This window comes from Phyllobates terribilis, unplaced genomic scaffold (assembly GCF_046119375.1).
Source record: "Phyllobates terribilis strain yellow unplaced genomic scaffold, ASM4611937v1 Scaffold_7__3_contigs__length_470593459, whole genome shotgun sequence".
Lineage (NCBI taxonomy): Eukaryota > Metazoa > Chordata > Amphibia > Anura > Dendrobatidae > Phyllobates > Phyllobates terribilis.
In genome coordinates, this window is record NW_027362767.1 from 39,135,843 (window position 1) to 39,159,744 (window position 23,902).

The following is a 23,902-nucleotide window of genomic DNA, read 5'->3' on the forward strand; positions in this document are numbered from 1 at the left end:
CATTCTACGGAAAGAATTGCTCATTTCCAAAAGGAAGAGAGACTCATTTGCCAACCGCTGTTTGGGAGTTTTACCCCTCTGTAGTGTAGAGCATGCTGTATGCTACCTACAAGGGGAGCCTTAAACACAGCTTAGAGGGAATACTGTGAAGGTGGGCACTAGCTTCTTTGTGCTAAACATTAAATAACTAAAATACTTAAGAAACAATGTTGCTATGCGGTCGTAAAAAAAAAAAGAAGAAATTATGCACACGAGGCTCTCAGAGAAGGGAAATCCCCAGCAAAAAGAACCCAAAAACATGAACAAATTCAGAGCGTTCCTCAATGTTCAGCAAATTTCAAATAAAAACAATTACAGGGATGAAAACAAAATGTTATCTTACTTTAAAAAGAAAAAAAAAATGTGATCATCACCAATAGATATCATGAAATCCAGGAGGATATCAATAGTCTTCTTAAAGGGTTGTCCAGTGAAAACAAGTCTGATCACTGAGATCGGACAGATAACCCTTATCCCGGTTACAAAATTAAGCGGCAGAGAGGACATCCGATGGTCGCCCCATACAGGGTCTCCGGAAAAAGATGTAAGAAATGAATGAAGCGACGGTCGACAATGTACGTTCCATTCCAACAGGGATTTAAGTGCCCTGTTTTGCTGATCAATGCGGAACCACCACCACCAATCAAAAAGTCATCACCAATCCGGTGAACATATAATAACTGGTTTTCACAACCCCCTTTAAAACATTTTCATTTTTTGAAATTGACAATGTCTGTAGAAAGTGTTCAGCCGACACCTACTTTCTTGCTGAGTTAAAAACTTTGGCAGCTGCCCACTGTCTTCTCAGAGATCCATGCCTACTCTACTCACAAGCGAAAACGCAGCGAGTAGTCGAGCTCTGCCCACTGCAATGGAATCGTATTGACTCATCCGATCGACGCAATGACCCCATGTTACCCCTGAGTCTACAGGACGTCACCCCAACCAGCCTACGATGGAAAACAAAATGATAAAGCTTATCAAGTGTAGACATAGAATCCTAGAATGGTAGAGTTGGAGGGGACCTCCGGGGTCATCGTGTCCACCCCCTGCTCAATGCAGGATTCACTAAACCATCTCAGACAGATGTCTGTCCAGCCTATGTGTCAATACTTCCACTGAAGGAGAACTCACCACCTCTCATGGCCGCCTGTTCCACTCATTGATCACCCTCACTGTCAAAAAGGCTTTTCTAATATCTAATCTGTATCTTCTCCCTTTCAGTTTCATCCCATTGCTTCTCGTGTAAATGAGAATAAGGATGATCCCTCTACAGTGTTACATCCCTTCAGATATTTGTAGACAGCTATTAAGTCTCCTCTTAGCCTTATGTTTTGCAAGCTAAACATTCCCAGATCCTTTAACCGTTCCTCGTAGGACATAGTTTGCAGTATGCTCACCATCCTGGTAGCTCTTCTCTGAACCTGCTCCAATTTTTCGATGTCTTTTTAAAAATGTGGTGCCCAGGACTGGAGACAGTATCCAGATGAGGTCTGGCCAAAAAGCAGTAGAGGGGGATAATTACTTCAGATGATCTAGACTGTATGCTTCTGTTAATACATCCCAGAACTGTGTTTGCCTTTTTTGCTGCTGCATCACACTGTTGACTCATGTGCAGTCTGTGATTTATTAGTATACACAAGTCTTTTTCACACGTGCTGTTGCTTAGTTCTATTCCTCCCATTCTGTAGATGTAATTTTTGTTTTTTCTTTCCCAGATGTAGAATCTTGCATTTCCCCGTTAAATACTATTCTATTAGTTGCTGCCCATTGTTCAAGCTTATCTAGATCCTTCTGAATCCTTCTCTGTCTTCTCTAGTGTTTGCTATCACTCCTAGATTTGCGTCATCTGCAAATCTGATTAGTTTAATCTTCAGTTATCTTATCTAGATCATGTATAAAAATGTTGAACAAGACTGGGGCCAGGACAGAGCCTTGTGGTACCCCACTTGAAACACTCATAGTTGGTGATAGGTAAAACATACGACTATGCTTGGAGCAACATCTCAGCTCCCCAAGATATGAGAAGAACTGTGACTGGGTCTACCAAAATTGGTCAAAATTATGTCAAGAATCAGGAGTCTTTTTCAAACTGGGAAAACAGGACAAAACACAGGAAAATATTCTGAGATGACCCTGGGTGATGAGAGCCCCTTTTCCAGTTTCCAAAACCTGGATTGGATCTGGTCTAACCATCATCAGATAAGAAAATGTCACCAGAGGTAATGCACATCCCCAAAACAGAGACATAAATAAATAAATGGAAATACAGACATGATTTGGGTTGAAAGAATCAGCCAATATCTGACCAGATTTACATGAAAGTGCAGTGAAATCGTTTTGTTTTTACAGCGTTCTTTGTGCGATAAGCATGGAGTGGCAGCGTGATTTTTCTGGTCAGTACAACCACGGAGACACCAAATTTATAAAACTTTTTGTTGTTAAAAAGAATCATAACTTTGTGGGTTTTTTTTAGAATTTGGTTTGTGTCGGCATAACTTTTTTTATCCATTAATACAGCTGTGAGAGGGACTTGACCCTGTGATCCTCCGAATGTGACGGATCTGCTTTTTCACTTCTGCTCTTAGAATGAAGCCAGTCATGAAAATCTTTAGCCTGATCACTATAAGCAAAGGACATGTATCAAAACTAGAGCAAAAGGAAAGCGGAGAACCAATCAGATTCCTTCTCTAACTTATAAAAGGGAATAAAAACAAAATACTGGAATCTGATTGGCTGCTCCGGGCTTCTTCCCTCTTTATTTGCATCCGTCAAGAAAACTTCCGCCGAATGTACAGTATGTTGTGACAGGACGGTAATCCCATCACGTATTCCAGGGATTCACGTTGCTAAAAATGGAAACCATTTTCCTAATTCTAATCAACTTCCTGATCATTAATTATCGTTAAGCTTTTTGCTTGAGGCCAAGTTATATCACTTGTATTATAGCTCCGTACAATCCCCGAGTTCTACAAAGTTTATGGGGTTTTATTTACATTAAACAACCTCAATTTTATTCTTTTGGATTCATACGGAATTCAGCCAGAAACAAATTGTAACTTTTTACAGTGATATTTGCAATTATTGCTCCCAGGAAAGAATAAATGCATAATCTGGTGTCATATGGTAGCACTACGGCTGCATCTAAGTGTACCGCCATATAGAAAGGAGGTATTACACATCTCCCATGAAATCAATAGTCTACATGTATAATGCAAGGACATGCCGAGTCTCTCAGAGCAGGAGACGATCTTATAGTCTTAATACACCCTGACTCAGGGGCGGACATATCATAGGTGCAACCTGTGCGGCCACACAGGGGCCCAAGAGGTAAGGGGGGCCCATGTGAACTAAAGCAAGTAGGTAGTGATGAGGCATTAAATAAATACAGAAAATTACATAAATTCTGTAAAAATCAAATCAAGGCAGCAAAGATTGAGACAGAGAGAATCATTGCCAGAGAAAGTAAAAATAATCCCCAAAATATTCTTTAACTACATAAATAGTAAAAAACTAAAAAATGATAGCGTTGCCCCCCCTAAAAATAGTCTGGGTGAAATGGTGGATGAGGATGAGGAAAAAGCCAATATGTTAAATGATTTTTTTTCAACCGTATTTACACAAGAAAATCGCATGACAGAAAACATGATCAGTGATGACAAAAATTCTCCATTAAATGTCACTTGCTTAACCCAGCAGGAAGTACGGCGGCGTCTAAAAATCACTAAAGTTGACAAATCCCCGGGCCCGGATGGGATACACCAGCGAGTACTGCAGGAATTAAGTCACGTCATAGATAGACCATTATTTTTAATCTTTAAAGATTCCATAATAACAGGGTCTGTACCACAGGACTGGCGTATAGCAAATGTGGTGCCAATATTCAAAAAGGGGACAAAAACTGAACTTGGAAATTATAGGCCGGTAAGCTTAACCTCTACTGTGGGTAAAATCCTGGAGGGTTTCCTAAGAGATGCTATAATAGAGTATCTGAAGAAGAATAACCTCATGACCCAATATCAACATGGGTTTATGAGGGACCGTTCCTGGCAGACTAATCTGATCAGTTTTTAAGAGGAGGCAAGTTCTGGACTGGACCAAGGAAATGCAGTGGATGTTGTGTATATGGACTTTTCAAAAGCTTTTGATACGGTTCCACACAAAAGGTTGATACATAAAATGAGAACAATGGGGATAGGAGAAAATATATGTATGTGGGTTAAGAATTGGCTCAGTGATAGGAAACAAAGGGTGGTTATTAATGGAAAACACTCAGACTGGGTCTCGGTTAACAGTGGGATACCACAGGGGTCAGTATTGGGCCCCCTTCTTTTTAACATATTTATTAATGACCTTGTAGGGGGCTTACAGAGTAATATTTCAATATCTGCAGATGACACTAAACTCTGCAGGGTAATCAATAGAGAGGAGGACAATTTTATATTACAGGAGGATCTATGTAAACTAGAAGCTTGGGCTGATAAATGGCAAATGAGCTTTAATGGGGATAAATGTAAGGTAATGCACTTGGGCAGAGGAAATAAAATGTATAATTATATGCTTAATTGTAAAACACTGGGCAAAACTGTAACTGAAAAAGACCAGGGTGTATTGGTGGACGACAAGCTCACGTTTAGTGGCCAGTGTCAGGCAGCTGCTGCAAAGGCAAATAAAATAATGGGATGCATTAAAAGAGGCAAAGATGCTGATGAGGAGAACATAATTTTACCTCTATACAAGTCACTAGTGCAACCACACTTAGAATACTGTGTACAGTTCTGGTCTCCGGTGTATAAGAAAGACATAGCTGAACTAGAGAGGGTGCAGAGAAGAGCAACCAAGGTTATTAGAGGACTGGGGGGTCTGCAATACCAAGACAGGTTATTAGAGGACTGGGGGGTCTGCAATACCAAGACAGGTTATTACACTTGGGGTTATTTAGTTTCGAAAATCGAAGGCTTAGGGGTGATCTTATTACTATGTACAAGTATATGAGGGGACAGTACAAAGACCTTTCTACTGATCTTTTTACTCTGAGGCCTGAGACGGGGACAAGGGGGCATCTTCTACGTCTGGAGGAAAGAAGGTTTAATCATAATCACAGACGGGGATTCTTTACTGTAAGAGCAGTGAGACTATGGAGCTCTCTGCCGCATGATGTTGTAATGAGGGATTCACTACTAACATTTAAGAAGGGCCTGGATGCCTTTCTTGAAAAGTATAATATTATAAGTTATATATACTAGATTCCTTGATAGGGCGTTGATCCAGGGAACTAGTCTGATTGTCGTATGGAGTCGGGAAGGAATTTTTTTCCCCAATGTGGAGCTTAGTGTTTGCCACATGGGGTTTTTTCTTGCCTTCCTCTGGATCAACATGTTAGGCTATGGGTTGAACTAGATGGACTTAGTCTTCCTTCAACCTTAAAAACTATGTTACTATGTCTATGTCTATCTCCAAAGCAGGTGCTATTTAGCATTTTTAGGAGCTCTTAGGCTTCAAAGAGCCCATATATTGTTCTTGCACAGGGCCGTTTTCTGTCTGTGTCCGCCTTTTCTAAAAAGCCTGATAGGAAAAAAAGAAAGCGCGTTGTCACTTTTTTTTGGAATCTGCTCCAAACTCGCCACTGCCCATTCATTAGGCTAAAAAAAAAAAACTAATCCAAAAAGAAGTAGTGTTTCCTAAAGTGACTTCAAGTAAAAAAAAAACGGTTTAAAAAAAAACAACAAAAAAAAAACCCTCTAGCCTTATTGTCACAGCTCGACATCTAATTTACATCACCAAAGATGATTTCTACAGATTTCTCAGGAATCTACACCCTGTTTACTGTTAACAGGACGTTTCCCTGTTTAGGAGCTGTCGGCCCTTTAACGAAAATCCCCTAATATTTCTCCTAAAGCACATGTCCATTGCAACACAGTGATCCCAGCCCAAAAGTAAGCAAAAAAAAAAAAACCTTTCTTGCGGGCTGTAAACAGCTTGGTTAAAGTCAGCAGTGATGGCCGTAAAATTACTGGAGGCAAGTTTAAAATGCCCCACCCAAGCCACAACCCGGGGATGGGGGGAAATAACCATAGGTTCTGGTGTAGTCACTCCCAAATAATTGCCATTTCAAAGAAGAAATTATCAGCAATGAGCTTTCCAAATAATGAAATGCAAATATCTCCCTGGTTACTGCTCCCTTCAGAAACAAAGTGTAGAAACCCAAGAATAAAAGCCGAGCGACCGGCACGGAAATATCTGATTGCTACAATTGCAACCTTCACTACAATAGATCACATTGCACCTTTTAGGGGCAGCCCCCACTAGATAGGTGATGAATAATAGCTGACGCGTCTCTTATTAGTGGCGGACTTAAATTTAGGGGGAAACAATGGACCCAGGTCTGTGGCTTTTTCTGGCAGCCCCAAAGAAGAGAGCGGCAGTCGGGTGGGAGAATCGAGAGCGGCAGTCGAGGGGGGGGGGAGAATCGAGAGCGGCAGTCGGGGGGGGGGGGGGAGAATCGAGAGCGGCAGTCGGGGGAGAGAATCGAGAGCGGCAGTCGGGGGAGAGAATCGAGAGCGGCAGTCGGGGGAGAGAATCGAGAGCGGCAGTCGGGGGAGAGAATCGAGAGCGGCAGTCGGGGGAGAGAATCGAGAGCGGCAGTCGGGGGAGAGAATCGAGAGCGGCAGTCGGGGGAGAGAATCGAGAGCGGCAGTCGGGGGAGAGAATCGAGAGCGGCAGTCGGGGGAGAGAATCGAGAGCGGCAGTCGGGGGGGAGAATCGAGAGCGGCAGTCGGGGGGGAGAATCGAGAGCGGCAGTCGGGGGGGAGAATCGAGAGCGGCAGTCGGGGGGGGGGGAATCAAGAGCGGCAGTCGGGGGGGAGGATCAAGAGCGGCAGTCGGGGGGGGGGGATCAAGAGCGGCAGTCGGGTGGGAGAATCGAGAGCGGCAGTCGGGGGGGAGAATGAAGAGCGGCAGTCGGGGGGGAGAATCAAGAGCGGCAGTTGGGGGGGGGATCAAGAGCGGCAGTCGGGGGGGGGGGATCAAGAGCGGCAGTCGGGGGGGGGGGGAATCGAGAGCGGCAGTCGGGGGGGAGAATCGAGAGCGGCAGTTGGGGGGGGAGAATCGAGAGCGGCAGTCGGGGGAGAGAAGGGGGAGAGAATCGAGAGCGGCAGTCGGGGGAGAGAATCGAGAGCGGCAGTCGGGGGGGGAGAATCGAGAGCGGCAGTCGGGGGGGGAGAATCGAGAGCGGCAGTCGGGGGGGGGGGAGAATCGAGAGCGGCAGTCGGGTGGGAGAATCGAGAGCGGCAGTCGGGGGGGGGATCAAGAGCGGCAGTCGGGGGGGAGAATCGAGAGCGGCAGTCGGGGGGGAGAATCGAGAGCGGCAGTCGGGGGGGAGAATCGAGAGCGGCAGTCGGGGGGGGAGAATCGAGAGCGGCAGTCGGGGGGGGGGGGAGAATCGAGAGCGGCAGTCGGGTGGGAGAATCGAGAGCGGCAGTCGGGGGGGGGGATCAAGAGCGGCAGTCGGGGGGGAGAATCGAGAGCGGCAGTCGGGGGGGAGAATCGAGAGCGGCAGTCGGGGGGGGGAGAATCGAGAGCGGCAGTCGGGGGGGGGGAGAATCGAGAGCGGCAGTCGGGGGGGGAATTGAGAGCGGCAGTCGGGGGGGAGAATCGAGAGCGGCAGTCGGGGGGGAGAATCGAGAGCGGCAGTCGGGGGGGGGGAATCAAGAGCGGCAGTCGGGGGGGAGGATCAAGAGCGGCAGTCGGGGGGGGGGGATCAAGAGCGGCAGTCGGGTGGGAGAATCGAGAGCGGCAGTCGGGGGGGAGAATGAAGAGCGGCAGTCGGGGGGGAGAATCAAGAGCGGCAGTTGGGGGGGGGATCAAGAGCGGCAGTCGGGGGGGGGGGATCAAGAGCGGCAGTCGGGGGGGGGGGGAATCGAGAGCGGCAGTCGGGGGGGGAGAATCGAGAGCGGCAGTTGGGGGGGGGAGAATCGAGAGCGGCAGTCGGGGGAGAGAAGGGGGAGAGAATCGAGAGCGGCAGTCGGGGGAGAGAATCGAGAGCGGCAGTCGGGGGGGGAGAATCGAGAGCGGCAGTCGGGGGGGGAGAATCGAGAGCGGCAGTCGGGGGGGGGGGGGAGAATCGAGAGCGGCAGTCGGGTGGGAGAATCGAGAGCGGCAGTCGGGGGGGGGGATCAAGAGCGGCAGTCGGGGGGGAGAATCGAGAGCGGCAGTCGGGGGGGAGAATCGAGAGCGGCAGTCGGGGGGGGGAGAATCGAGAGCGGCAGTCGGGGGGGGGGAGAATCGAGAGCGGCAGTCGGGGGGGGAATTGAGAGCGGCAGTCGGGGGGGGGGGGAGAATTGAGAACGGCAGTCACACACGCACACTCACATTCCATTCTAATGGGGATAAAAGTTCCACATTCTGTCGATCGGTCCCAGCACTCAGATCCCTATGTATCAATAAGTTTTCACCTATCCCCTGGATAGGCAATGAATAACATTCACTAGACACCCCCATGAAGGCTACATTTCCCACATTAAGGCTACATTCACAAATCCGTCGTACATGCCCCTGTGCTGTCTGTTTGTATAAATTGACTGTGGTCCAAAGAAATTCAATATTCCATATGCAAATCCATTTTTAAAAACGGATCCATGTTTCCGATCCATGGGATTCAGAGCAGGTCCTATTCGCATTCGTTTTGCACTTCAGACTCCGCCACTAAAGTCTATGGGGATCTGTTAAAGGTGAAAAACTAAAGAAATACTTTGTAATTCCGTTTTCCCATCCATTTTTCTCATGGGCTAATGAATGTGAAAAATTTTATCCAGGAGCTGGAACAGCATTTCTTCTTCTTCTCCGCTTTCATCCGTTTTTCATTGATCCATTGTCAGGAGTCAAGAGATAAATGAAAGCTCAGGCTGCCTCCCGCAGTAAATATGGATGAGAAAAAAGAGGAAAATGAAGGCAAAAAACGGAGAAAAAAGGTCTGTATTATAAGGACATAAACATGTGTTTATGTAGCCTTAGGGCAGGTTCATAGACTGCAGATTTGGAGGAGATTTTTCTGCAAGTTACATGCAGAATTTGCTGCCCAATTGGCTGTTTCCATTACAAAAGGTGAAACCGGCACAAAGAATTAACAGATTTTAAAATCTGCACCGCAGGTCAAGTTCTCCAGAGAAATGTCCAGCAATGTATATATGTCTTTCTTCCAGACACAGCGCCTCTCCTGGCAATAGGCTGCGTCTGGTATAGCAGCTGAGCTCTATTAATGGGATTAAGCTGCCAAACCAGACACAGCCCAAGGTCAGGTGTGGACCTGGGTCGGAAAGAAAGCAGCCATGGACCCCTGGATCCCCAACATCCAAATATCAGAATATAATGAATGCTGGTGTTCCCTTATAAATAATCAATGACTGTAATATAGAAAGCTTCCTGGAAATCCAGGATCCCAAAGACAAAAGTGCATAATTTTGCCATAAAATTAACAATCAAACATTTTCTGTTTTATCAGCGTAGAAAAAAGCGTGACATATCTGCAACATAATCACAGGCCCTTTCAGCGTTTTTTCAGCATTTTTCACCCATTAAAAGCAATGGCATCAGGTTTTGCTGCATTTTTGGTGCCAAGGTGATGAAGATGAATCAGGTTATTTTTTTTATGCACTAAACTTTATCACCATGCAGAAGAGACCAATGTACCTTGACAAAAACAAAGTGAAAAAACTTAGCAAAACTCGCTTTTTGACATTGCTTCTTTATTGCCAAAAGGCTACGTTTTGCTTGCAGAAAAAAAAAAATCAAAAAAGCAATGTGTGAACATAGCCTTAAAAACAAAATTGAGGGTTTTTTTGCGTGGGTTTTTCAGGCTCCCCATAGAAGCCTATAAAGAAAAAAAAATGCCGAAAGAAAAGCATGAGTTTTCGTGAAATCACATCAACTTTCCTTGAACTTTTAAACACTGTAGATTTTCTGCGCAAAAATACGCAGTAGAAAAAAAAATCCAGCTACATGGGATACGGTCTGATATTTTGCCCTGGAGGATTTCCCCACAATGTTTTGTATTGCAAAAAAATGACCACCCAGACAGGTGTGGATATCACCATCCTGACCTCAAGACAGGGATTGCAACAATGAGAACATCAGAGGCTCCTCAGAAGAATGTGTAGGCAAAAATTCCAGAAGACAAGAAAAGAAACATCCGGAATAAAAATTTCTCAATGAGTAAAGTGAAGGGAACATTGTGTTACAGGGATTACACAAGGTTTGTAGTGTGCATTGCGCAAGAGCTTCACTAACGTGCTCTCAGAGATATATCACACGGTCAGAACGGGACGTCTGGGGCACAGAGCTGGACACAGGGCCGGACACAGGGCCGGACACCGCTCAGCTGACATGCTTCTACCCCAAACCAATGAACTCACAATTACACAAGCCCATGAGACTAGTAACCATCAGCCGCTGTGTGTGACCTCGATGCCTGCACTGATGTAGAATAATATTATACACAAATGATACAAATAAGACAATATTTACAAAACACAATGTATCACAAGGCACATCTGCACAGGAGAATGGACAGGTCCTTTATATAATGGTTTTAATACCAAAGAGTATTTTATACAACATCAGGAAAGCGAGTTCATCCAGAATGAGCCAGAAAAATTAATCTGGAGCAAATCATGAATCACAAAGCAGCAATTGTAGATTATCTACGTATAATACACGTGTGTTTATATATGGAGCAAGAATGTACGTAGATGGATCTGGGTGTGTGCGCATGTATAGGTGTGTATGTATCTCTGGGTGGGTGTAAATGCCTATAAATATAGGTAACTATGTAAGATAATACAAAGCATGAATGTATCCAAATGTGTATAAAAATGTATCTCTAGGCTTGTGCATGAGCGTCTATAGAGAAAGGAAGACACATCTGCATCTATGTTTGTGAGTGTAGAAATGTATGTAATGATGGTGTGTATGCACAGTTGAAACCAGAAGTTTACATACACTATATAAAAAGACACATCTGCAGGTTTTTCTCAATATCTGACATGAAATCAGAATAAATCTTTCCCGTTTTCGGTCAATTAGGATTACCATAATGTTTAACCCCTTCAGGACCCAGCCTATTTTGACCCTAAAGACCTTGGCATTTTTGTAAATTCTGACCAGTCTCCCTTTACGAAGTAAAAACTCTGGAACACTTCAACGGATCCTAGCGATTCTGAGATTGTTTTTTCGTGACATATTGGGCTTCATGTTAGTATTAAATTTAGGTCGATAATATTTGCGTTTATTTGTGAAAAAAATCAAAAATATGGGAAAAAATTTGAAAATTTTGCAATTTTCAAATTTTGAATTTTTTTTCTACTAAACCAGAGAGTGATGTGACATAAAATAGTTAATAAATAACATTTTCCACATGTCTACTTTACATCAGCACAATTTTGGAAAAAAAAAAAATGTTGGTAGGAAGTTTGAAGGGTTCAAAGTTCATCAGCAATTTATCTTTTTTCCAGCAAAATTTACAAAACCATTTTTTTAGTGACCACATCACATTTGAAGTCCCTTTGAGGGGTCTTTATGACAGAAAACACCCAAAAGTGACACCATTCCAAAAACTGCACCCCCCAAGCTACTCAAAACTACATTCAAGAAGATTATTAACCCTTCAGGTGCATCACAGGAACTAAAGCCACATGGAAGAAAAAAAATGAACATTTTTATTTTTCTAACAAAAATTTTCTTTTAGCCTACATTTTTTAATTTTCACATGGGTAACAGGATAAAATGCATCCTAAAATTTGTTGGTCAATTTCTCCTTAGTACACTGATACCTCATATGTGGTCATAAACCACTGTTTGGGCACACGGCAGGGCTCAGAAGGGAAGGAGCGCCATTTTACTTTTTGAATGGAAAATTAGCTCCAAAAGTCAAATTGCGCTCCTTCTCTTCTGAGCCCTGCCATGTGCCCAAACAGTGGTTTATGACCACATATGAGGTATCAGTGTACTCAGGAGAAATTGACCAATACATTTTAGGATGCATTTTATCCTGTTACCCATGTGAAAATTAAAAAATTTAGGCTAAAGGTAAATTTTTGTGAAAAAAAAAAGTACTTTTTTGTTTTCACAGATCATTTTGTGAAGCACCTGTGGGTTCCAAGTGCTCACTATGCATCTAGATAGGTGCCTTGGGGGGGTCTAGTTTCCAAAATGGGGTCACTTGTGGGGGAGCTCCACTGTTTAGGCACATTAGGGGCTCTCCAAACGCAACATGGTGTCCGCTAACAATTTGAGCCGATTTTCCATTCAATTTGTTAGCGGACACCATGTCGCGTTTGGAGAGCCGCTGTGTGGCCAAACATTGGAGCTCCCCCACAAGTGACCCCATTTTGGAAACTAGACCCCCCCAAGGCACCTATCTAGATGCATAGTGAGCACTTGGAACCCCCAGGTCCTTCACAAATTAATCCGTAAAAATAAAAAAGTGTGTTTTTTTTTCCACTTTTTCATTTTTATGAATCAATTTGTGAAGCACCTGGGGGTTCCAAGTGCTCACTATGCATCTAGATAGGTGCCTTGGGGGGTCTAGTTTCCAAAATGGGGTCACTTGTGGGGGAGCTCCAATGTTTGGGCACACAGCGGCTCTCCAAAAGCAACATGGTGTCCGCTAACAAATTGTCGGCTCAAATAGTTAGAAGACACCATGTTGCGTTTGGAGAGCCGCTGTGTGGCCAAACATTGGAGCTCCCCCACAATTGACCCCATTTTGGAAACTAGACCCCCCAAGGCACCTATCTAGATGCATAGTGAGCACTTGGAACCCCCAGGTCCTTCACAAATTAATCCGTAAAAATAAAAAAGTGTGTTTTTTTTTCCACTTTTTCATTTTTATGAATCAATTTGTGAAGCACCTGGGGGTTTCAAGTGCTCACTATGCATCTAGATAGGTGCCTTGGGGGGGTCTAGTTTCCAAAATGGGGTCACTTGTTGGGGAGCTCCAATGTTTGGCCACACAGGGACTCTCCAAACGCAACATAGTTCCAATTTGTTAGTGGACACCATTGTGTAGTGTATGTCAGGTTGGTGTGCGGTGTGGTATATTGTAGTGTATACACCACACACACTACAACACACACACCAACCTGACATAGCCTCCTAAGCTGAGTACGCCCTAGACTGGGATGAGTGGGACGGGCGGGACATTTTGTGTGCTGTGTGCGTGTGTAAAAAAAAAAAAAATCGAAACTTTATTATAGTGTGAGTGTACGTGTGTGTGTGTGTGTGTGTGTGCTTGGTGTAACCTTCTGCAGTCACGTGTGGGGGCTGTCACGCGTACGGGGCTGTCAGGCGTAGGGGGGGGGGCTGAAGAGATGGAGGAGCCAGCAGCTGCAGCAAGGGGGGTGATCACTGGGGCAGGAGCCGGCAGCAGCAAGGGGGGTGATCACTGGGGCAGGAGCCGGCAGCAGCAAGGGGGGTGATTACTGGGGCAGAAAGGGGAGCAGGAGCCAGCAGCAGGGGGGTGATCACTGGGTTTGCGGGGGGGGGGGATGATCACTGGGATAGGGGGGTGCACACTGGGGATGGGGAGTGAACACTGGAGACAGGTGGGGGGTGAACATTGGGGACAGGGGGGGGTGAACACTGGGGGGAGGGGTGATTATTGGGAGGTGGGGGGGTGATATCACTGGGACTGGGGAATGGTGGGTTTGATCACAGGAGCAGGGCATTTACACTGAGCCTGCTGCTGCTGTGATCACAGTCCACCGGCTGTCAGAAGGAGAGCAGCAGCCGGTGGATGAAGACGTGAGAGAGGGAGCAGAGGGAGCGGAGGTCGGGGTGCAGGTATGAAAGTGGAGGGGGGGGGGCAGGGTGGAGTGGAGGGGGGGGGGTCGGGGGGGAGCGGGGGCAATACTACCTGATGCAGATCAGCGGCGGCAGCAGGCGATCAGCGGCGGCAGAAGCGATCCACGGGGGGGGCAGCTGCAGAGGGTCCACGGGGGGGGCAGCAGCAGAGGGTCCACAACGGCCGGCACCCGATCCATGGACGGGCAGTTGCGGCCATCATTAAAAACTCCCTCCACATCTGATTGGGGCTAGTATCCATGTGACGCTAGCCCCCCAATCAGATCTGGGGGGAGGGGGGGGACAGAGGTGACACTCCCCCCAGCCAATGGCTGATGCTGTAAGCATCAGGCCATGCCCAGATGTAAATATTACACCAATTTTCATTGGTGAAATATTTAAATTCATACCGATTGGCAGTTTCATTAAAAGTGAAAATGAAACAGCCAATCGGAGGGGTCCCAGGCACGGGGGGGGTTAATCCACCCCCCGGGGGGTCGACTTCAGGATGTCCAGTTGCAGTAGCAACTGTGACACCTGAGCGACCCCGCTCGCAGGCGCTGCAGGGGCTCTTTCCCTTCATGTCAGACGCTGTGACATGGGTCGGGAACGAACTGTTTTCCATGTCACAAACGGTGTGACACGGGTCGGGAAGGGGTTAATATTTGCAAATTGCCAGAATAATGAGAGAGAGAATGTTTAAGGCATTTTTATTACTTACTGTAAAGTCAAAAGTTTCCATACATTTCATCAGTATTTGGCACCATTGCCCTTAAACTGAATGACTTGGGTCAGATGTTTGGGATATCCTTCCACAAGCTTCTCACAATAGTTGGTTGGAATTTGGGCCGATTCCTCCTGACAAAACTGGTGTAACTGATCCAGGTTTGTAGGTCGCCTTGCTCGCAGCCTTTTCAGCTTTGCCCATAAATTTTCAATAGGATAGAGATCAGGGCTTTGTGATGGCCACTCCAAAACATTGACTTTGTTATCCTTAAGCCACTTTGTTACCATTTTGGCATTATGCTTCGGGTCATTGTCCATTTGGAAGACCCATTTCCACCCAAGCTTTAACTTCCTGGCTGATGTCTTGAGATGTTACTTCAGTATTGCCATGTAATCTTCTTTTCTCATGATGCCATCTATTTTGTGAAGTGCACCAGTCCTTCCCGCAGCAAAACAACCCCACAACATGATGCTGCCTCCCCCGTGTTTCACAGTTGGGATGGTGTTCTTAGGTTTCCAATCTTCTCCCTTTTTCCTCCAAATGTAACGATGGTCATTATGCCCAAAAAGTTCAATTTTAGTTTCATCAGACCACAGGACATGTCTCCAAAAATTAAGGTCTTTGTTCCTGTGTGCATTTGCAAACATTAATCTGGCTTTTTTATGTTACTTTTGGAGTAATAGCTTCTTCCTGGCAGAGTGGCCTTTCAGCCCATGTTGATACAGTACTGTTTCACTGTGGATAGACACAATCTTACCAGCTTCCGCCATCATCTTCACAAGGTCTTTTGTTTTTGTCCTTGGGTTGATACATGTCGGACGAAAGCACGTTCATCTCTGGGTCACCAGTACCCTCCCTAACTTTATCATGCAGGTGTTGTATTAGATTATGCTTTGGATCTACAAGCTCATGTGTCCAATTCCTCTGATTAAGGGGACGCTACATATATACTGTTTGTGTCTATTCTGTTTTGGGTTTACTTTTTCATCTTGTGCTGCAGGGTGTTGCAGTTTTCCAGATTATCTTATTTTAGGATAGATTTCCTTGTTTATTTAAGTCCTTGTTGACCTTTGCATCTATATGCATTTGCACTTTATATTTGGTGCGTTTAATAATGTTTTTTCCCACCATAGGATAACCACCTCTGAATACTCTCAAGCCGACCTGTTTGCACCTAAATAGTAATAAAGTCTGTATATTATGCTTGTGGGTGTTATGCACACGCCCGGGCTAAGCGGCGTGTGCATGGGATTGATAGTGATTCCACTGGACCGTGCCGGAGAGTGTATGCCTGGAGGGGCGTGACTAAGTATTCACCCGATCCGACCAGGGTCGCACGACGGCATACGACGCCAGTGCACCAAGGAGGAACCGAGCAGAGGGACCAGGTGCTACTCCAGGACAGACCCCGGACACGGCTGTTGACCCACACAGGAAAATACAGGAACAGACTGGTATGCAGGCAGGCGGGTATGCAGGCAGGCGGGTATGCAGGCCGGGGGGTAAAGGTAAGCACAGATAGAGTGCAGACAGGGAGGCACTAGCAAGTAGGAACACAGGCGGGATAGGACCCAGTACACACCGGGATTCAGGAACAATACAGGCAGAGGGGTACAGGCAGGGCAGGACAGGACTGCCGGAGCAGCGGGCAGAAGCAGGGCAGGACAGGACTGCCGGAGCAGCGGGCAGAAGCAGGGCAGGACAGGACTGCCGGAGCAGCGGGCAGAAGCAGGGCAGGACAGGACAGGACTGCCGGAGCAGCGGGCAGAAGCAAGGCAGGACAGGACTCTGTTCACACGGAACAGACAGGAAGGGAAAGACAGAGCCAGACACCCACAGGGTACTTGCAGTGAAGTAGCGAGTGGACCACAAACTCACAAACGGGAGTACAGAGACAACAGGCAGGAGTTAGGTACGAGTACAGACTCTGCAGGAAAAGGAAGGGAACGGACAAAGAGGCAAAACAGGTAAAGGATAGGAGAGAGTTCAGACTGGAACTGAGTGTACGGAGGAGACCGACACTGCAGCGGGATACAGGAGCGGGTCTAGGTAATCGGCCCCTAGAAGGCGGGAGGAACAGGCTAGGAGCGTGTTCAGACAGGACAGACTAGAGAACACAGAAAGGACTCAGTTCAGACTCGGGAACTAATACCGCAAGGCAGGAGAAATACAGGACTTAGTTCAGACACGGGAACTAATACCGTAAAGCAGGAGACACACAGGACACAGTTCAGACACGGGAGCTGACACCGCAAGGCAGGAGACATACAGGACTTAGTTCAGACACGGGAACTAATACCGTAAAGCAGGAGACATACAGGACACAGTTCAGACACGGGAGCTGACACCGCAAGGCAGGAGAAATACAGGACTTAGTTCAGACACGGGAACTAATACCGTAAAGCAGGAGACACACAGGACACAGTTCAGACACGGGAGCTGACACCGCAAGGCAGGAGACATACAGGACTTAGTTCAGACACGGGAACTAATACCGTAAAGCAGGAGACATACAGGACACAGTTCAGACACGGGAGCTGACACCGCAAGGCAGGAGAAATACAGGACTTAGTTCAGACAGGCCTGGAAATACAGCCTCCAGGAAAGGCGGACAGGGAAACAGGAACGGGACCTGGCAACTTCAGAGTGCAAGCACACACTGAAAGAACACATATGCTCAGGCAGGGATAGAAGGGAGCTGCTGAACTATATACCAAGTGACAGACAGCGATAGGCTGAGGACGCACAAGGGGTGTGACCCACAGCAGGTACAAAAGACAGGAAGTGATCGGGCGCCGCCCTTAAGCAGCAGAGACAGACACAAACAGACAGCATGGAGGGAAGCCAGAGAGACATTCTGGACAGGAGATCAAGTGCGCCCTCTTGCACAGTGGGAGATGGACCACCATGCAAGGACGCCGCCAGGTATGTTACAGTGGGCTTCCTATAAATTAACATCTATATTTCTATTCATCATTAGCACCTGTTGCAGGTATTGGTAGGACCATGGCTTTATTTTTGTAGTCTAGTTCAGGTACTATGTGCCTTTGGGCTGTTTTAATTGTTTTTAGATGTTCTTGTATAAATCAGATGTCAATAAAATTTAATATTTTATATTATTTCATGGTGAGATCCCTGGTTTTGCATATCTATTTTTGTCTTATTCATATGGGATACAGAACCCGTCTCCTTCCTGAGCGGTATGATGGCTGGACATTCCCATCTTGTTTGTACTTGCGTATAATGGTACACATGAACGAGGCACCTTCAGGTATCTTGAAATTGTACCCAAGGATGAACCAGACTTGTGCAAGTCCACAATTCTCTTCCTGATATCTTGGCTGATTTCTTTAGACTTTCCCATGATGCTACATAAAGAAGTAGTGTGTTTCAGGTGTGCATTAAAATACATCCACAGGTTTATCTCTAATCAACTCAGATGTTGCCAAAAAAAACTATCAGAAGCTTCCAAACACCTGACATCATCATATGGGCAGTCCAGAATTGTTTAAAGGCATAGTAATCTTAGTGTATGTAAACTCGTGACTTTGCAGTAAGTAATAAAAATGCCTTAAAACATTCTCTCTCTCTCTCTCTCATTATTCTGGCATTTGGCAAATATTAAACATTATGGTTATCCTAATTGTCCTAAAACGGGAAAGGTTTATTCTGATTTCATGTCAGATATTGAGAAAAACATGTATACGTGTCTTTTTATACAGTGTATGGAAACTTCTGGTTTCAACTGTATATTCAGGTGTGTATGTATTATTATTATAGTGCCATGTATTCCATGGCGCTTTTCACGTGAAAAAGAGGGTATACATAGCAAAAACAATTACACTTATCTTGAACAAAGCGTGATGGCGACTGATACAGGAGAGGAGAGGACCCTGCCCGCAAGGGCTTACAGTCTACAAAGGGATGGGTGAGGATACAGTAGGTGAGGGTAGAGGAGGTCATGCAGTAATGTGGTGGAGCGGTGGTTACTGCAGGTTGTAGGCTTGTCGGAAGAGGTGGGTCTTCAGCTTCCTTTTGAAGGTTTCCCTGGTCGGAGAGAGTCTGATATGTTGGGGTAGAGAGTTCCAGAGAAAGGGGGTTGAACGGGAGAAATCTTGTATGCGATTGTGGGAAGAGGAGATAAGAGGGGAGCAGAGAAGGAGATCTTGTGAGGATCGGAGGTTGCGTGCAGGTATGTACCGGGAGACTAGGTGTACAGATATATGAAGGAGACAGGTTGTGAATGGCTTTGTATGTCATGGTTAGGATTCTGAACTGGAGTCTCTGGGCAATGGGAAGCCAGTGAAGGGATTGACAGAGAGGAGAGGCCGGGGAATAGAGGGGGGACAGGTGGATTAGTCGGGCAGCAGCGTTTAGGATTGGAGGGGTGCAAGAGTGTTAGAGGGGAGGCCACAGAGCAGGAGCTTGCAGTAGTCGAGGCGGGAGGTGATGAGGGCGTGCACTGGTGTTTTTGCAGATTCATGGTTGAGAAATGTGCGGATCTGGGAAATATTTTTGAGTTGGAGTCGGCAGGAAGTGGAAAGGGCTTGGATATGTGGTTTGAAGGAGAGATGTATGAATGAATGTATATTCAGGTGTGTATGTATGAATGCATATCATTAGATGTGTGTGTATTTACCACATATATGTGCCATCTGGACCAGTTTTCTCGTGCCTCAACTAGTAGTAATCCGGCCGTCTCACAAGTTTCTTCTGCAAAATTGGTGAGCCGGGTGGAAAAATGCAACATGTAGTGTTTTCTGATCCAGCTCCTCAATGGATCCCAGGCAACAAATAAACCGGATGAATGTGAATAGAGGCGAGTAAAAGAATTTGCAGGATCTGGGGGGGTCCAGTGGCCACAAGGGTAGTGCATGACTTCAACATCCCGCCCCTGCAAACCTCCTCCTATCTGTTGCATTCCCTGCGCCTCTCCTGATGAGGCTGCCGCAACGTCATGCGCGTCACATCACAATGCAACGATGTTGGGGTAACCTACTAATCTGAAGAGGCCCTGGGGATGGCGCAGGTAGGAAGAGGTAATGGACTACGGATGTGGCCGCTGGACCAGGGAATGTGTATGTATATATAAAGGCGCGTATGTATGAATGTGTACATATAGATATGAATGCGTATATCCAGGTGCATATGTATGAATGCATATATACAGGTGCGTATGTATAAATGCGTATATACAGGTGCGTATGTATGAACGCATATATACAGATATAAATGCGTGTATATATAGATATGAATGCATGTATACAGGTGCGCATGTATGAACGTGTATATATAGATATGAATGCGTATATACAGGTGCGTATGTATGAATGTGTATATACAGGTGCGTATGTATGAATGTGTATATACAGGTGCGTATGTATGAATGCGTATATACAGGTGCGTATGTATGAATGTGTATATACAGGTGCGTATGTATGAATGTGTATATACAGGTGCGTATGTATGAATGCATATATACAGGTGAGTATATATAAACGTGTATATATAGATATGAATGTGTATATACAGGTGCGCATGTATGAACGTGTATATATAGAGAAGAATGTGTATGTACAGGTGCGTATGTATGAATGAGTATATATAGATATGAATGCGTATATACAGGTGCGTATGTATGAATGCGTATATACAGATATGAATGCATGTATATATAGATATGAATGCGTATATACAGGTGCGTATGTATGAATGTGCATATATGGATATGAATGTGCGTATGTATGAATGGCTACACATAAGCATGTATAATTGTATACCTGACATTGTATGGAGGAGCGTACTCGTGGGCACTAGGATGAAGCTCACGTGTGGGCTATATTTATTCTTCATACACATATGACCGGTATATACATGGTTACATAGCAGACAGTACAGATCAGCGTGCACCAGCAGACGCCATTGCAAGGGTCATACGTACACCCCCTCACCCCAGCAGCAGCCATTTAACCCTTTTCCTGCCATAACAAAACCACTGAACCAAACAAATCTCCTTTAATAGTTTTAAAATCTCCCACCCCCCATAATACCACAGAAGAAGTCAGGCACCCAACTTAGTCCTTCCACACAGCAGGCCAGTCAGAATACCCCCAAACCACCCCTCCCCCACCACAGAACCAGACACTGGCCCTTTAAGTTCATGGTCCTCCCAGAAGAACAGACAGAGCTACATTATAACCATCCAGGGATCTGCAGGATACAAGAGGAGCCTGGCAGAGAGGGAAGGGGGCAAGATGCCCCCTGTGCAGGCAAAGCCTGGTGGTGGCTACTTACTATTCATCGGCGGCAACCAAGGGGAAGAAGAGGAGGAGGAGGAGGACGCCGCCGGTCAGTGACAGCCGCCAGCTCTCTGCTCACAGCAAATGTGAACGAAAAAAAAAAAAAAAACCTTGTTGGAAAGGTGAATCAGCGGCGGCGACAGGGGCAGAAAAAAGCCCCTTACCCAGAGAGCTGTGCTGCGCCGGCCCACTGCAGAGCTGGAAAGTCCCGGCTGCTACTTCCTCTGCTGGAGATTGGAAATCCCCTACTGCAAAGTGTGAGAGCAAATCTGCTGCTCTGCTGCCCCCTGTGCACCAGACAGCGCCATCTGCCGGACAGTGCGGCTCCACAGTGTACAGGAGCCTATAGAAGCACTGTATATAGTGACCTGAGCTGCTCCATGGTGTACAGAAGCCTATAGAAGCACTGTATATAGTGACCTGTGCTGCTCCATGGTGTACAGGAGCCTATAGAAGCACTGTATATAGTGACCTGAGCTGCTCCATTGTGTACAGGAGCCTATAGAAGCACTGTATATAGTGACCTGAGCTGCTCCATGGTGTACAGGAGCCTATAGAAGCACTGTATATAGTGACCTGAGGGCCTCCATAGTGTACAGGAGCCTATAGAAGCACTGTATATAGTGACCTGAGGGGCTCCATAGTGTACAGGAGCCTATAGAAGCACTGTATATAGTGATCTGTGCTGCTCCATAGAGTACAGGAGCCTATAGAAGCACTGTATATAGTGACCTGAGCTGCTCCATTGTGTACAGGAGCCTATAGAAGCACTGTATATAGTGACCTGAGCTGCTCCATGGTGTACAGGAGCCTATAGAAGCACTGTATATAGTGACCTGAGGGGCTCCATAGCGTACAGGAGCCTATAGAAGCACTGTATATAGTGACCTGTGCTGCTCCATGGCGTACAGGAGCCTATAGAAGCACTGTATATAGTGACCTGTGCTGCTCCATAGCGTACAGGAGCCTATAGAAGCACTGTATATAGTGACCTGTGCTGCTCCATGGTGTACAGGAGCCTAAGGAATACTGTATATAGTGACCTGAGCTGTTCCATAGTGTACAGGAGCCTATATAATACTGTATATAGTGACCCGAGCAGCTCCATAGTGTATAGGAGCCTATAGAATCACTGTATATAGTGACCCAAGGGGCTCCATAGTGTATAAGAGCCTATAAAATCACTGTATATAGTGGCCTGAGCTGCTCCATAGTGTACAGGAGCCTATAGAAGCACTGTATATAGTTGTTCCTGAACTTCTCCATAGTGTGCAGGAGCCTATAGAATAACTGTATATAGTGACCTGAGCGGCTCCATAGTGTACAGGAGCCTATAGAAGCACTGTATATAGTGACCTTAGCTGCTCCATGGTGTACAGGAGCCTATAGAAGCACTGTATATAGTGACTTGTGCTGCTCCATGGCGTACAGGAGCCTATAGAAGCACTGTATATAGTGACCTGTGCTGCTCCATAGCGTACAGGAGCCTATAGAAGCACTGTATATAGTGACCTGTGCTGCTCCATGGTGTACAGGAGCCTAAGGAATACTGTATATAGTGACCTGAGCTGTTCCATAGTGTACAGGACCCTATATAACTGTATATAGTGACCTGAGTGGCTCCATAGTGTACAGGACCCTATATAATACTGTATATAGTGACCCGAGCAGCTCCATAGTGTATAGGAGCCTATAGAATCACTGTATATAGTGACCCTAGGGGCTCCATAGTGTATAAGAGCCTATAAAATATATAGTGGCCTGAGCTGCTCCATAGTGTACAGGAGCCTATAGAAGCACTGTATATAGTTGTTCCTGAACTTCTCCATAGTGTGCAGGAGCCTATAGAATAACTGTATATAGTGACCTGAGCGGCTCCATAGTGTACAGGAGCCTATAGAAGCACTGTATATAGTGACCTTAGCTGCTCCATGGTGTACAGGAGCCTATAGAAGCACTATATATAGTGACCTGAGCTGCTCCATGGTGTACAGGAGCCTATAGAAGCACTGTATATAGTGACCTGTGCTGCTCCATGGTGTGCAGGAGCCTATAGAAGCACTGTATATATTGACCTGAGCTGCTCCATAGTGTACAGGAGCCTATAGAGGCACTGTATATAGTGACCTGGGCTGCTCTATAGTGTACATAAGCCTAAGGAATACTGTATATAGTGACCTGAGCTGTTCCATAGTGTACAGGAGCCTATATAATACTATATATAGTGACCAGAGCGGCTCCATAGTGTATAGGAGCCTATAGAATCACAGTATATAGTGACCTGAGGGGCTCCATAGTGTATAAGAGCCTATAAAATCACTGTATATAGTGGCCTGAGCTGCTCCATAGTGTACAGGAGCCTATAGAAGCACTGTATATAGTGACCTGAGCTGCTCCATAGAGTACAGGAGCCTATAGAAGCACTGTATATAGTGACCTGTGCTGCTCCATAGAGTACAGGAGCCTATAGAAGCACTGTATATAGTGACCTGTGCTGCTCCATAGAGTACAGGAGCCTATAGAAGCACTGTATATAGTGACCTGTGCTGCTCCATAGAGTACAGGAGCCTATAGAAGCACTGTATATAGTGACCTGTGCTTCTCCATGGTGTACAGGAGCCTAAAGAAGCACTGTATATAGTGACCTGAGCTGCTCCATAGAGTACAGGAGCCTATAGCACTGTATATAGTGACCTGTGCTGCTCCATAGAGTACAGGAGCCTATAGAAGCACTGTATATAGTGACCTGTGCTGCTCCATGGTGTACAGGAGCCTATAGAAGCACTGTAAATAGTGACCTGAGCTGCTCCATGGTGTACAGGAGCCTATAGAAGCACTGTATATAGTGACCTGAGCTGCTCCACGGTGTATAGGAGCCTATAGAAGCACTGTATATAGTGACCTGTGCTGCTTCACGGTGTACAGGAGCCTATAGAAGCACTGTATATAGTGACATGAGCTGCTCCACGGTGTACAGAAGCCTATAGAAGCACTGTATATA

General features: G+C 46.0%; 1 protein-coding gene across 4 annotated transcripts in view; it reads right to left on the reverse strand.

The window, feature by feature from the left end:
* Window positions 1-23,902, reverse strand: part of TRAF3 (TNF receptor associated factor 3) — a 152,838-nt gene that overhangs the window by 57,895 nt on the left and 71,041 nt on the right. Inside the window, exon 1 of one of the 4 annotated variants that reach the window (XM_073638378.1) lies at window positions 20,897-21,159. The exons of 2 other annotated variants lie outside the window; for them this stretch is intronic. In XM_073638378.1, coding sequence (XP_073494479.1) covers window positions 20,897-20,903 — 7 coding nt within the window. In that variant the 5' untranslated portion in view covers window positions 20,904-21,159. Of the gene's footprint in view, window positions 1-20,896; window positions 21,160-23,902 lie in introns of those variants that run through there. One more of the 4 variants, XM_073638382.1, reaches the window with a different exon arrangement.